Source organism: Meriones unguiculatus, chromosome 15, assembly GCF_030254825.1.
Source record: "Meriones unguiculatus strain TT.TT164.6M chromosome 15, Bangor_MerUng_6.1, whole genome shotgun sequence".
Taxonomy (NCBI): domain Eukaryota; kingdom Metazoa; phylum Chordata; class Mammalia; order Rodentia; family Muridae; genus Meriones; species Meriones unguiculatus.
Genome location: NC_083362.1, coordinates 6,857,878 through 6,871,176, shown reverse-complemented (window position 1 = coordinate 6,871,176; position 13,299 = coordinate 6,857,878). Strand labels below are relative to the sequence as shown.

The 13,299-nt window shown below is 49.5% G+C and overlaps 1 protein-coding gene and 1 non-coding gene across 3 annotated transcripts in view; both read right to left on the bottom strand.

The window, feature by feature from the left end:
• Positions 1-642: 642 nt before the first annotated feature.
• Positions 643-13,299, bottom strand: part of Daglb (diacylglycerol lipase beta) — a 37,777-nt gene continuing 25,120 nt past the window's right edge. For both annotated transcript variants that reach the window (XM_060368085.1, XM_060368086.1), the window contains 6 exons: positions 9,124-9,204; positions 8,908-9,035; positions 3,740-3,808; positions 3,584-3,656; positions 1,471-1,718; positions 643-1,376 (listed from right to left, as the gene is read on the bottom strand). In XM_060368085.1, the coding sequence (XP_060224068.1) occupies positions 1,184-1,376; positions 1,471-1,718; positions 3,584-3,656; positions 3,740-3,808; positions 8,908-9,035; positions 9,124-9,204 (792 nt within the window). In that variant the 3' untranslated portion in view covers positions 643-1,183. The remainder of the gene's footprint in view (positions 1,377-1,470; positions 1,719-3,583; positions 3,657-3,739; positions 3,809-8,907; positions 9,036-9,123; positions 9,205-13,299) is intronic.
• Positions 4,559-4,686, bottom strand: LOC132648208 (small Cajal body-specific RNA 4). Its single transcript, XR_009586581.1, has one exon. It is a non-coding gene; the product is annotated as a small Cajal body-specific RNA 4 (non-coding RNA).

Sequence of the window (13,299 nt, the reverse complement as noted above, 5' to 3'; positions counted from 1 at the left end):
TGTGGTGCACTTACCCTGACGAGTTGTGTCTCATAAGGGCTTTCGTTTTGAAAATTCCAGGTTCCTGGGGTAGCCCTGCAGATTTCTGACCAGAGTTCTTCTTGTGGTTGTCCTGGTTAGCCTAGAACTCACTGTGTGGACTGGACTGGCAGTGAACTCACAGAGAATGGCCTGCCTGTGCCGGAGCGCTGGGATTAAAGGTGTTCAGCAGCATACCTGGCAGGTGTACTTAATACATCTTGTCAGGTTTCCCTTCGGTCTTACTGGCCCCTTCGGGGGTTTGATTTGGAGACAGTCTCAAGTAGCACAAGACGGCCTGCATCTCTGAAAGTAGCTGTGTGGCCTGCCCTATCTGAGTGCTGAGAATAACAGGCTCAAGTCACCACCACACTTGGCATTTTTGTTGCTTTCTGCATGTTTTTTAATTGTATGCTGTGCTTGGTGGACTCTTTCTAGCCAGAGTAACAGGACAACTTGGTTTACAGTAGAAAGGCAACTTATTACTAGCCGGGTACAGCCGTACATGCTTATAATCCCAGCATCAAGAGGCTGACGAAGGAAAACACACTGGAGGCTAGTGTGGGCTACTTAGCCAGTTCCGGTCTCCCTGTAATACAGACTGCTGGTATGTAATACAGTCACTGAGGCTATGTCAACTACTTTATTTTTGAAAACTCCCTCTGAGCCCACCAGCTGGCTCCAGAGCGAGAATAGTGTGAGAGCTGAGCGCACATGAAAGTTAGGCTATCAGTTCATGTATGGAGGAGCTGCAGTGCTGGGCTGCAGAAGCTCCGGCCGCCCTTAGTGCCCCATGAAGAACGCAGGTAAAGAACATAAAGTGCACATCTGTCTTAAGTTCAGACTCGTGTAAACAGTAGGATGGGATCCTAGCAGGAGCGGGGGTGCCGCAGACCCACCGAGGGTTTTCAGGAGTTCTCTGGTGGCCACTGGAGGCTTGTTGGTCTGCGAGCTTAGTCCCAACACCTCTGACTCCGGATCCTGTTGCTTAAAGCAACAACATGAAGGTTCTAGAAATCGCGCGGGCATACTGATGTCCATCCTGGGACCCATCAATTACTGATAATGGATACCACCGTTCCAGCCGCACAGAAGCCACTCACATTCAGTCTCAGAAAAGAGTGCAAGTCCACCGTGCTGGGCAGTGTCGAGTAGAGCTGGTAAACTAATCCACAGTAACGCCGCCTGGCCCTGGGCAAGAGGCACAGGCTGTTGTGTCGGCAACCACTCTGTCCAGGGCCCGAGTTAGAATGTCAGGCATGTGGTCAGTCAGCATCTTTGGGCCTATCAGGATCTTGCTGAAGTCTGCTTCATGTGCCCACCTCGCCCGGTAACGTGCAGCGGAGCAGCAGCCAAGCCTTGAACAAAAGAGAACATCCACTAGTGAAGCTGTGCTTGGGCCAGGCTCCTGGTCACCCTCGGTGGCTGCCACACCCACCTGCCGCCACTCACCTCCCTGAACCGCCCTCCTCTTCCAGGTGGATGATCCTGCCAGGTGGGTACAGAGGCGGGTACTTGGTGGGAGAGTCCAGTGGGGAGTCGCTGGAGCTGTAGCCCGGGGAGCATCGCGTCAGCAGACTCTGCTCCCCAAGCAGAGGCTGAGTCAGGGCTCCCTGGGTGCCCTCTTCCAGTTCCGTTGGAAAGTTATCAGGGCTTCCTCCAAACAGTCCGTACCAACAGCCGTGCAGCAAGATCTTGTACTGAAAGGTGAGACCCAGGGACTAGGTTGGCCCTGCGCCCGGTGGTGGCCCTCAGGGCTCAGTCTGTCTTGCCACAGCCATGGCTCATGCACAGGGCTTGTGGCACCATGAAGCCACCGTACTTGTAGCAACAGCCAAAAAAACAAATCAAGACTTCTGAAATTATATACATATAAGTATATGTATATATGGTACTAGAGATTAATCTCAGAGCTAAGCCCTCTATACATGCTAAGACAACACTCTACCACTGAACTAGCTAAACCATAAACAAAGAAACAAAGCCTTGGGTTCCATCCCTAGCATCATGTAGAACCAGGTATGGTGGCACACATCTGTAATGCAGTAGCTTGGGAGGTAGAGGCAGAAAGATTAGAAGCTCATGGTCAATAGCTACACACTTCCAGGCCAGCCCAGGCTAAAGAGACCCTATTGGGGGGGACGCCAGCCCATCATAGTGGTATGCCTTTAGTCCCAGCACTCAGGGAGGCAGAAGCAGGTGGATCTCTTGAGTTTGAGGCCAGCCTGGTCTACAGAGTGAGTTCCAGGACAGCCAGGGCTATACAGAGAAACTGTCTCAGAAACCCCAGGGGAAAACAAAAAACTTAAGATGTCTGGAAAGAAGCAAATATTAAATTTTCTGATTGGCAAGAAAATTAAAAATTAAAAGGGCAGGGATGGAGAGATGGCTCAGCAGTTAAGAGCACAGGCTGCTCTTCCAGAAGACCCAGGTTTAATTCCCAGCACCAACATGACAGCTCACAACTGTCTGTAATTCCAATTCCAGAGGATCCGGCACCCTCACACATACAAACATGCAGACAAAACACCAATGCACACGAAACAGAAAAGGATAAATGAGAAGGGCAAGAAAGTAACAGCATCTATAGTCCCATTATACAGGTGAAACCACACTTCTGCACAATTTTTCTTTTTTAATATTGTCAAAACTCCCACTGATACGTATATAGTCTTTAAGAATACTGTTTTTACTCGTGGTTACTTTGTTTCTATGGTGGTGTATGTGCTTGTGTTGTTGGGGGGGTCAAGAGACTGTGGGAGCTAGCGGTCCCCTTACCTGCTGGGTTTGAGGGCCTACAAGCATGTGGCTTACCCACTGGCCATCTCGGTGGCCCTCCCTCCATTTCTTAAACTACCCAGTGGCCACAGAATCAGGGCCTCATGCATGCTAGGCGACTCTTCTACAGGGCCCTGGCCCCTTCTCCTTGGCTTCCTTTCCCTCCCCCAGCCTCACAGCTTTGGGAGTCCTCCCTCAGGCTCCCAGGTACTGCCATTATAGGCCCGTCCCACCGCACGGCCTCATGGCTCTCAGCTTGTACTGGTTAATATGCTTTCTCTTCTCCTGTGTGTGGGCTTGAGCCTTGAGCCTCTTCAGTGCTGGGGAAGTGCTCTACCACTGAGCTACACTCCCAAGCCTCTGCCACTAAAACGTTCCTATTACATTTACTCAGTTAACCGATGTGTGGAGATAAGCCTGGAGGGAAGTCCTCCCCCCACCATGAGGACTCAATGCAGGTCAGTTTGGTGGGCAAGCCCTTTCCCCAAGAGCCATCCCGCTGGCCCCCTAGAGCCATCTAGAATCTGTGTGTGTCAGCCTTTCTCTAAGCCCGGGGGCAGTGTAAACGAAGGCAGGGGGAAGAGGGGCCCAGCTTGGGCAGTGTGTCCTAACTGGCTCTTTGCATCGCACACAGAATCCTTCCTGGGCAGAAGTCTGCTGGCAGGACAGACGGTGAAGACAGCGTGCAAAAGGTGGTAGGCGGCGAGGCTGTGGCTGCTCCGCTCCGCTCTGCCTGCCAGCCTCTGCATGGCCCCTCCTGCGTGGCTAACCCTGGTGGAGTGGTTACCTTGGGTTTATTGGAGTTTGCGATCACTCGCAGGAGCCTTCTCTTCAGATCCTCCATGTTGGTCACACTTAGCCTGTTTGGTAAAGAGCAGACTGAGCTCAGTACTCAGTATTGCCAACAACCCTGACCCATGGGCCAACCTCGGAGCACACCAACCTGGGAATCACATCCATCCCGAGGACGAGTGACACAATGAAGTTCTTGGAGTATTCATGGAGGGGTTTGCTGGAATTTCAGACAAGAGAAAGTTAGTCCAGGCTTTGATGCTGCGGGATGCTTCAGACAGAGAACTAGACAGCTGGGGGGGGGGGGGGGGCGGGCAGAGGCTGCTGTCACCATTCCCGGTCCTCTGAAGAAGTGACATGGGAACTCCAGGGCAAAGTCAAAGCCACAAGGAGACAAAAGAGAATGTACATGAGGGCTGGCTCCAGACTTCCAAAGGTCCTGAGTTCAATTCCCAGCAGCCACATGGTGGCTCACAACCATCTGTAATGAGATCTGGTGCCCTCTTCTGGCGTGCAGGCAAAATACTGTATAAATAATTAAAAATAAAAATAAATTAAAAACGAGAATGTACAGGGTCACACGATCCCTGTGACCCTGCAGGCCCAAATGGTAGAATCCACCCAGGTGCCCTGCAATATAGGAGCAGGCAGAGGCAGAGGCCAACCCCTGCAATGTGCGCCTGCAAGGACAGGCTGGCCCAGGTGGTGGCGCAGGCCTGTCATCCCAGACACGCAGGAAGGCGAGGCAAGACTGACCTACCAGGGCTACCCTGAACCCAAGGCCAGCCTGTGTTCCCATCTAGCACTTGAGCGGCGGAGGGAGAAGGCCTGAGAGTCAGGGCTAGACTGGGCTACACAGTCGAGAACCTGTCTAGAGACCACAAAGAAGTAAACATGTAAATAAAACATAGGGTGTGAATCACCTAAGAAATGACTACTTTGGTGGGAAAGGACTTTGTTTCCATGCTGGAAATGTTGGGCAGCACAGTCGGCCCTGTGGTCTTCTCCAGCAAGGGCTGCTCTCTCCACCCCTTTATCTAGGAGGAGTGTATCAGCAAAGTCTTGCTTCATCAGACTCAGCCTTCTTGGTCCTCCAGTGTGAAAGAAGGTTGTTTTTGTTTTGTTGTTTTTGAGAAAATGAGAACAGAAAATAGTGGGTTTTACATAATTGTCTTTAGAACTATGCTGATGTAGTGCATGCTAAACTAGAAAGAAAACAAGGGTAAGTAACAAAAGCGCTCCTCCAAATCAAGCTCTCAGCGAGGTTTCCAAACGGGCAGGTTCCAGTCAGGGGCACACCTGCAAGCCCGGCACTCCTGACGGAGGTGGGAAGATAATTGCGAGTCGGAGGCTAGTCTGGGTACACAACAGATACAGGCCAGGCCGGCCTACACTGTAAGACCCCGTCTCAAAATCAAATCAAATAAACCAAACCAACCAACAAACAAATAAACAAAAAAACCCAAAGCAAAAAAAAACCCAAAGCTAGGTACACCTGTAATCCCAGCACTCAGGGAGACAGAGGCAGGCAGATCTCTGGGTTCCAGGCCAGCCTAGTCTACAAAGTCCAGGACAACCAGAACTACACAGAGAAACCCCGTCTCAAAAAACCAAAACCAACCAACTAACCAACCAAACAAAAACCAAATCCTACAATATTTCTACATGCCTGTTTACCTGCGTGAATGATCCATCAGCACACACAGCTCCTGGGGAGAGCTCGCTGGGTCACTTTAACCAGTGCAGAAGGAAGAGACCCACTTCCCATTGCCAAGCTCGAGCTACATCTAAGTGTTGGCAGCTGCTGCTACTATGGAGTGAGGAGGGGACGGTCTGGTTGTGTGGCCACAGGAAGTACACAGGGCTAAAACCTCTTCCATTACCGATCTCTAATCTTTGATGTGTGTATGTGTGTGTGTGGACACGTGTGTGCAGGTGCCCAGAGAGGCCGGAAGGGGGCGCCAGATCCCCTGGACTGGAGTTGGAGTGGTTGAGAACTGCCTGATCTGAACTCGGGACCCTCATGGTGGGGCCACAGTATGGGGGGTGGGTTAACAGCCACACTGAGAATCCTTCTGCCTCAGACCTCATGGGGAGGGGAGTGGTGACAGTGTGCAGCTGACTGCAGCCTGAGGCTGCTGCCCTCCAGAGAGCCCAGTTGAGGTGCGTTAACCCCTCCCCTGCTGTAGACAACAAACCTGCCTCCTCGTTCAGCTCATACATACATGTGCCGAGCATAAGCCCTTGACCCCAGCTTTCCTGTACAAGTCTGTGTGTCTTATTTCCCATGGCCGCAGCCAGGTGAATGTGTGCAGGTCACACATTCATTGACACAAGGAAAGAACAGCCAAACCCAGGATGTGACACAAGCTCTTCTCAACAAACTACCTGGTTTCTTCTTGAAATAAGGGGAAAGCTGGATGGAGCGGCAAGCACGGGGAAGCCCAGTCCCAGCCCAGTCCTACTGTGAGATGGAGACACAGACTGCATAGACGAGACACTGGCTGGCTAGCCTGGACTACACAGGGCAGCATAAACAGGAGACCTTGCCTCAACACAATGTGGAGGGAACTGACTCCTGGAGGCTGTTCATACACTCGCCATGATGTGTGCACCCATACACAGGTAATACTTTGTTTTGGAAGGAATTATGGGGGGGGGGGAACCCATGAAGGCAGTCACAAGGCAAATCTGCCGTATCCAATGTGGGAAATGGCACTTAGATCCTCATGCAGAAAAACTGGGAAAATGTGATTAGTTATTAGATATCCAGAAATTATTTAAAGATTTAAAACCTCTGCCTTGGAGCTAGAGAGATGGCTCAGCACTTAAGAGCATGGGCTGCTCTTCCAGAAGACCTGGGTTCAATTCCAGCACCGACACGGCAGTCTGCGACTGCAGTTCCAGGGTCTCTAACACCCCCTCACAGACACACATTCAGGTAAAAGACTAATGACCATTAAAAATTGTAGTTAAAAGCTCTCCATCTTGATCAGGGCAGTGGCCAATCCTAGCACTTGGGAGGCAGAGACAAGTGAATCTCTGAGTTTGAGGCCAGCCTGGTTTACAGAGTGAGTTCCAGGACAGCCAGGAAACCCTGACTTGAAAAACCAAAACCAAACCAACCCATTCTGTCTTTGGCTGGATTATTCACATATGAAACAGCATGTCACAGAGTCACTTCACAGCTAGTTTTGGCACACGTGTGCCTGTGTGTGTCAACACCACACTGGAAGCAGGGGAACACGGAAACAGCTCTGTACTGACAGGTGTCTGAGGCTGGCTAGCCTGAAGGTCACAAAGTGCACTGTGCTTTTTTCCCTCCCTTTTAGGAGTGGTACACCCCACAGTCCCTAGACTTTTCTTGAACAGAAGGAAAGGTCTTTCGCCAGGTATGATGGCACACATCTTTAACCCGGCGCCCAGGAGGCAGAAGCAGGTTGATGTCAGTGCACTCAGGGACAGCAAGGACGACACAGTGAGAGCCTGTCTCAAAGACAAAAGTCAAACTGAACTAAACCAAGAGATCTTTGATCTGTTTTCTGGCTTTTCAAGTTTTCTGATGGATATGTAGTATTTTGTTTTATTTTCATCTTTTACTTTCTTAAAGATTTATCTATCTATCTATCTATCTATCTATCTATCTATTTATTTATTTTATGTATATGAATGCTCTGTTTTCACCAACACCAGAAGAGGGCACCAGATCTCATTATAGATGGTTGTGAGCCCTCATGTGGGTGCTGGGGATTGAACTCAGGACCTCTGGAAGAGCAGCCAGTGCTCTTAACCGCTGAGCCATCTCTCCAGTCCCATCTTTTATTTTTTTAATCCTTAATTTTAGTCTTTTTTTATTGTTTTGTCAAACGTTTACATAGCATAGTCCACTCAACACGCTCAATCAGCCAAGAAAAACAGTTTTCTTTGCTTTTTTGTTTATTTTACAGTTGTGAGCTGCCATGTGGGTGCTAGGAATTGAACCCTGGTCCTTTGGAAGAGCAGACAGGGCTCTTAACCACTGAGCCATCTCTCCAGCCCAAGAAAAACAGTTTTCAAACTCATAAAAATAATGTCCTGTGTGTAAAATAATAATAAAAAAATAAAAATAATGTAGTGTGCAGCGGCCGGGTGACCCCTATACACATGGTGGGCTGGAGGCCACCAAGGACAGCAGGTGCAGAGCTGGGGTTGGGGAGGTGGCGGGCAGCAGGGGAAGCTCACGTGAGGGCACAGAGCACATGGGGATCCTCTGCCTCTGGCTCACTTCCGTTAAACAGGGCTCAGCGTGTAAAAACACTTGATGCCAAGCCTGACGATGTGAGTTCAGTCCCTGGGACCCAGACGGTGGAGAGGAGACCGTCCTCCCAGTTGTCCTCCACACGTGTGTGCCACTGCACAAACACACCCACAGGTACACTCCTGTATGCTCGAATGCTCTCAAACGAAAACCTTTGCGGCTGAACAGACGCTCGCTGGTTGAGAGTGTTCATTGCTCGTGTGGAGGACCCAGAAACACTGTGTGGCTCTCCGCCACCTACAGCTCCAGCGGCCTGGGGATGGATGCCCTCTCCTTGGCTTGGCTTCCATGGACACCCGCACATTCCTGGCGCTCATATACTGGGAACTGAACCCAGAGCCTCACACGTGGCAGACAAGCGCTCTGTTGTTAAGCTGCAGTCCTCAAATGCCTTTACAAAACAACCTCAGGGGCAGCCCACATGCTGCTCTTCCAGAGGACCTGGGCTCAGTTCCCAGCACCCAAGTCGGGCAGCTTACCACCACCTCCACCTCGAGTCCCAGGGGATCCTGGTGCCTGCACACATGTACACTCACATGAACTACAAAAAGATCTTTAAAAAAAAAAAAAAAAAAAAACAGCAAAAACTTAGACTTCGACCATGTACCAGGATTACAGTCCCAGCCACTACGGAGGCCGAGGCACGGGTTCAGTTCTGTGTCTCCCTCAGCTCCGTATCAAGTCCGGCTAGCCTGGTTATTTAGGAAATGAAAGAAACAGACCAAACCTCTCTCAGTCAGGACTACACTGCTCTGGCTTCTGCCTCCACAGGCACACACTCCTGTGTTCAGTCTACACAGTCTTTCTTTCCTATTTGACCCAGAGTTTCATGTAGTGCAGGGCGACAGGCGAGCCCTCCCTGCTTCTCTAGAGCTGTGGTGACAGGCATGTACTACCCCCAGCCTTCATGCATGCCAGGTGAGCACGCTACAAACAAACTTCTCAGGAGGAGACCCAATTACTGTATGTAAATGAGAGACTAGTAGCTGCTTGACTTGTCCTGCGGGAGACAGAAACCTTACCTCAGCAGCCCCCGGGGTGGGGAGAAGGCATAGGCACGGACTTGTGGGTAGGCCCCCCGCAGCATGATGGCTAACAGGGCTGCAGCTCCGGCTCCCAGGCTGTGCCCTACCAGAACGAGCCTGTACTCCTAGAGGACAGAGGGCAGAGGGAGTTGAGGCCCAGAAGAACACAGGTGGAACGTGACAGAACCATAAATACAAAATGAACGTTCTCACCGGAGCGACACTGAAGGCTTGGCTCAGAATCCCATCATTGATCAGTCTGCGGTAAATGTATCTGGCCGCTTGAGCAATTCCCTGAAGATACAGATGGGGTAGAGTCAACGGGTATGTTCTTGGCTTGTGGTCCAGAGGCTGGCTGCCACGAAGTGGGTGCTGTTATGGATCTGAGTGGGTAGCACCCGGAACATCTAGCTATGCAGCAGACACATCTATGTGGTTCTGTGGACTAGTCCACAGCCACACAACACGACTGAGCGCATCACCTACAGATGGAGGAGCGAACCTGGGGCCCTGTGTATGCTGGGTAAGCAACCAGCAGACCCTTTAGAAATTACTATTATGGGCTGGAGAAACCGATCAGTGATTAAGGGCTTCTATCACAGGGCCAGGGTCCAGTTCCTAGCACCCACATTAGGCAGCTCACAAGCACTCCTAAGTCCAGCTTCACGGGATCTCTTGTTCTGCCCCTTTCTGGCCTCCATTGGACATGTGCACATATACACAAACACACATACATAAATATGTCTTCTAAAAAATTTAAAAAAAAAATAGTCTCTAGGTTGCCAAGCCTGGTTCTCAAGTTTTGCTGTGTAACCCAGCCAGGCCTTGCACTTCTTGTGTGAGAGTGTTGTGTGTGCAGATGTGTGGGTTGGGCCATTTGTGTGTGCATGTGTGGAGGCTGGAGATGGGCTCTGGGGAACTATTGCTCTCCACCATATATTTTCAGACAGGGTGTTCCTCTGGGCCTGGAACCTGCTGGTTCTGCTACATTGGCTGGCCAGTAAGCCCCAGGGATCTGCCTGTCTCCACTCCCCAGCAGCCCCCACCAGACCTGGGGTTAGCCCAGCTCCTTACACGGTGCTGAGGACCCAGCCTTGGGTCCTGATGCTTGCATGGCAAGCATCCTTCTCCCAGCCCAAGCCTGGCACTTTTGGTCCTCCTGTCTCAGCCTCCCAAGTGCTGCGCCACCATGCCTGGATAATCTTTTTATAAAGATATTAAACACACCATTTAGGGACAGCCACACTGGGACAGGGGTCAAGGTTCCTGCTGCTGGGCCTACATGAATTCTAGTCTTGGGACCCAAATGGTGGAAGGAAAGGTTCATAAGTTATTCTCTGGCACACATGTTGTGACACACATACACCTCACTCCTCACTCACACTTAAAAACTCATACAGTTTTGAGTTGTGTAAACCCACTCTCAAATTGGAGGACACAAACCAAAGAAAGCAGAGGAAGTAGAGAAAGCTGTTTATTGCTGTTTTGAGCTTTCAAACTACAGCTGAGAGATAATGAGAATATTTTGAAAGTGGGACACACTCAAAGGCTGTGTGGTAATGAAAGACCCCCAGTGTTCCGGGGGCTCTGGCTTTGTGGCTTCTTCTTGTATTGGAAAGGTAGATGCTACAATGCATGCTCCACCACACGGCTGATGGGTGTGCAGCAGAGCCGAGGAGAACTGTTCCCAGAGGGTTAAACTGTTCCACTCTGCAGCAGCTCTCAACCTGTGGTCACAGCTTCTTTACAGGACCACACACCAGAAATCTTGCGTATTGTATATATACATCGATATTTTTACTTTTTTTTATTTTTTTATTTTTGGTGGAGGTCTTTCTGAGACACGGTTTCTCTGTGTAGCTTGGCTGTCCTGGAACTGGGTCTATAGGCCAGGCTGGACATCAGATACCTGCCTGGCTCTCCTGCTGAGGCTGGGGTTAAAGGTGTGCAGTGCACCGTCCAGCTTGCATGTGAGCCACGTTGTGATTCACAACAGTAGCAACATTACAGCTATGAAGTAGTAAAGGAAAACAATTTTATGGCTGGGGGTCACCACAACATGAGGAACTGTATTAAAGGGCCCCAGTTGAGAAGCACTGTGTGAGAGCCTAGCTGCCCATTCAACAGCAAACAAAACTTTGTTGGCAGTCTCAACAAAGATATGGAAGAATGTAAGAAACTACTCTGTGGTCCAGAGAGGTGGTTCCGAGGTTAAGAGCAATTGGAGCTCTGGCAGAGAAACCAGGGTCAATTCCTAACTCCCATAACAGGGAGTCACAACTCCTGGTAACACCAATTCACAACTCCTGACACCCTCTTCTGGCCTCTATGGTCACTGCAAACACACGGTATCCACGCAGACAAGCAAGCACTCGTGCAAACACACAAGCAAAAACATTTTTTTAGAGACACTCTTTTGAGAACTACAGTAAGACTGGAATGAGTTATGAAAGATAGACAGAATAAGGAAAAAGAGGATTTTCTTTATTTTACTTATGTATTTATTAATGGGAGAGCTGACTATGTAACTCAAGCCAGCCTCAAACTCATTATTTGTAGCTGAGGATAACCCTGAGGATAATCTGAGTCTGGTACCTCCTCTTCCTCAGTACCGGGATTACAGGTGTGCACCACCACACCCAGGCTGGGACACCGGGCTCTAAAGCCAGAACTTCATGCATGCTAAGCAAATGCCCTATTGACTGAGCCACACCCCTAGCCCTGCTTTAGTTAAGTTTTGGTGATCAGAAACAACTGATAACACAGTTGTTCAAAATAACATACCATTAATGGGCACAGCTCTGAAGAAGGCCACTCCTTTTTATTTATTTGTGTGTGTGTGTACACGTGTGTACACATTGAGTGTGGACTCACACGAGCCACAGCACATGGGTGTAGGTCTGAGGACACTTAGAGCCTCGGGTGTTGGTTCTTGCCTCTATGTTTGCTGGACTAGCTGGTCCCAGAGCATCTGGGGCTGCCTCCATCTTCCCACAGCTGAGACTAAGGTGCCCACTTGCTGTTTACATGAGACTGTCCAATAAGCATAATCCAGTGCGGACACTGCAGAGGCACACCTGCCACACCTGCCACACCTGCTCTTGCACGTGAGTGATGGAGACCCAAATTCAGATCCTCACACTTGCCTGGCAAGCACTTCACCAGTTGAGCTGCTTCCCAGGCCCCATCCAAACAGATTTAAACACCCAATCTAGGTTTAGTTAGACACCCTATCTCAAAAACTAAGGCAAAAAACAATTGAAAAAGATGTCCAACATCAACCTCTGACCTTTGGGTATACATATACATGTGAACCTGCACATATACAGGAACACACACAAACATAAATGCACAAACACTCAAACATAAAGAATACTAGAAGAAGCAACCTCACAAGGTGAGAGAGTAGAATAGAGGCTACCAGAGCTGAAAGTGGGGCCATTAGTGTTTAATAAGCTCAGAGCCAATATCACGGTTCATGAAAAATTACGGTATAGATAGAAGACATGGGCACACAACGCCGTACAAACACATGATGGCACTGAAATGAACTCTCATAAATGGTTAAAATGATAAATGTTATCCATCATCCATCCATCCATCATCCACCCACTCACCCATCCATCCATCATCTATCCACCCACCCATCCAATCATCCATCCATCAATCCATCATCCACCCATCCATCCACCCATCTATCATCTATCCACATCATCCATCCATCCATCCACCCCCCATCTATCATCCACCCACGCACCCATCCATCCACCCATCTATCATCTATCCATCATCCATCCATCCATCCACCCACCCACCCATCATCCATTCACCTATCTTCCCATCCATCTTGTGTTTTTTGGTTTATTGAGAGAAAATATCACCACAAAACTCACATGGCCTAGACCTTGCCATGTATCGAAAGACAGCCTGAAATTCATGATCCCCCTACCTGAGGCTCTCCAAGTCTGGAGTTACTATACTTATTTTTACCAACATTTAAAAACCATCTCACACACATACCCGTTTTTTTTTTTTTAAAATGTTCCTGTTTTTTTGTTTTGTTTTTTACATTTTTATTTATTTTTATGTATATGAATGCTCTGTTTTCACAGCATGCCAGAAGAGGGCACCAGATCTCATTATAGATGGCTGTGATCCACCATGTGGTTGCTGGGAATTGAACTCAGGACCTCCGGAAGAGCAGCCAGTGCTCTTAACTGCTGAGCCATCTCTCCAGCCCCACATACCCGTTTGAAGTGGGTTTTTCCTCCTCCCTGGGGGAACTCTGTCCCACTCCACCCCCAAAGAACAGGAAGAGAGAAATAGAGAACTAGGCTGTGGCCACATCCACAGGGAACTTGTGGGTAGTGAGTTGTCCAGCCTGTGCAG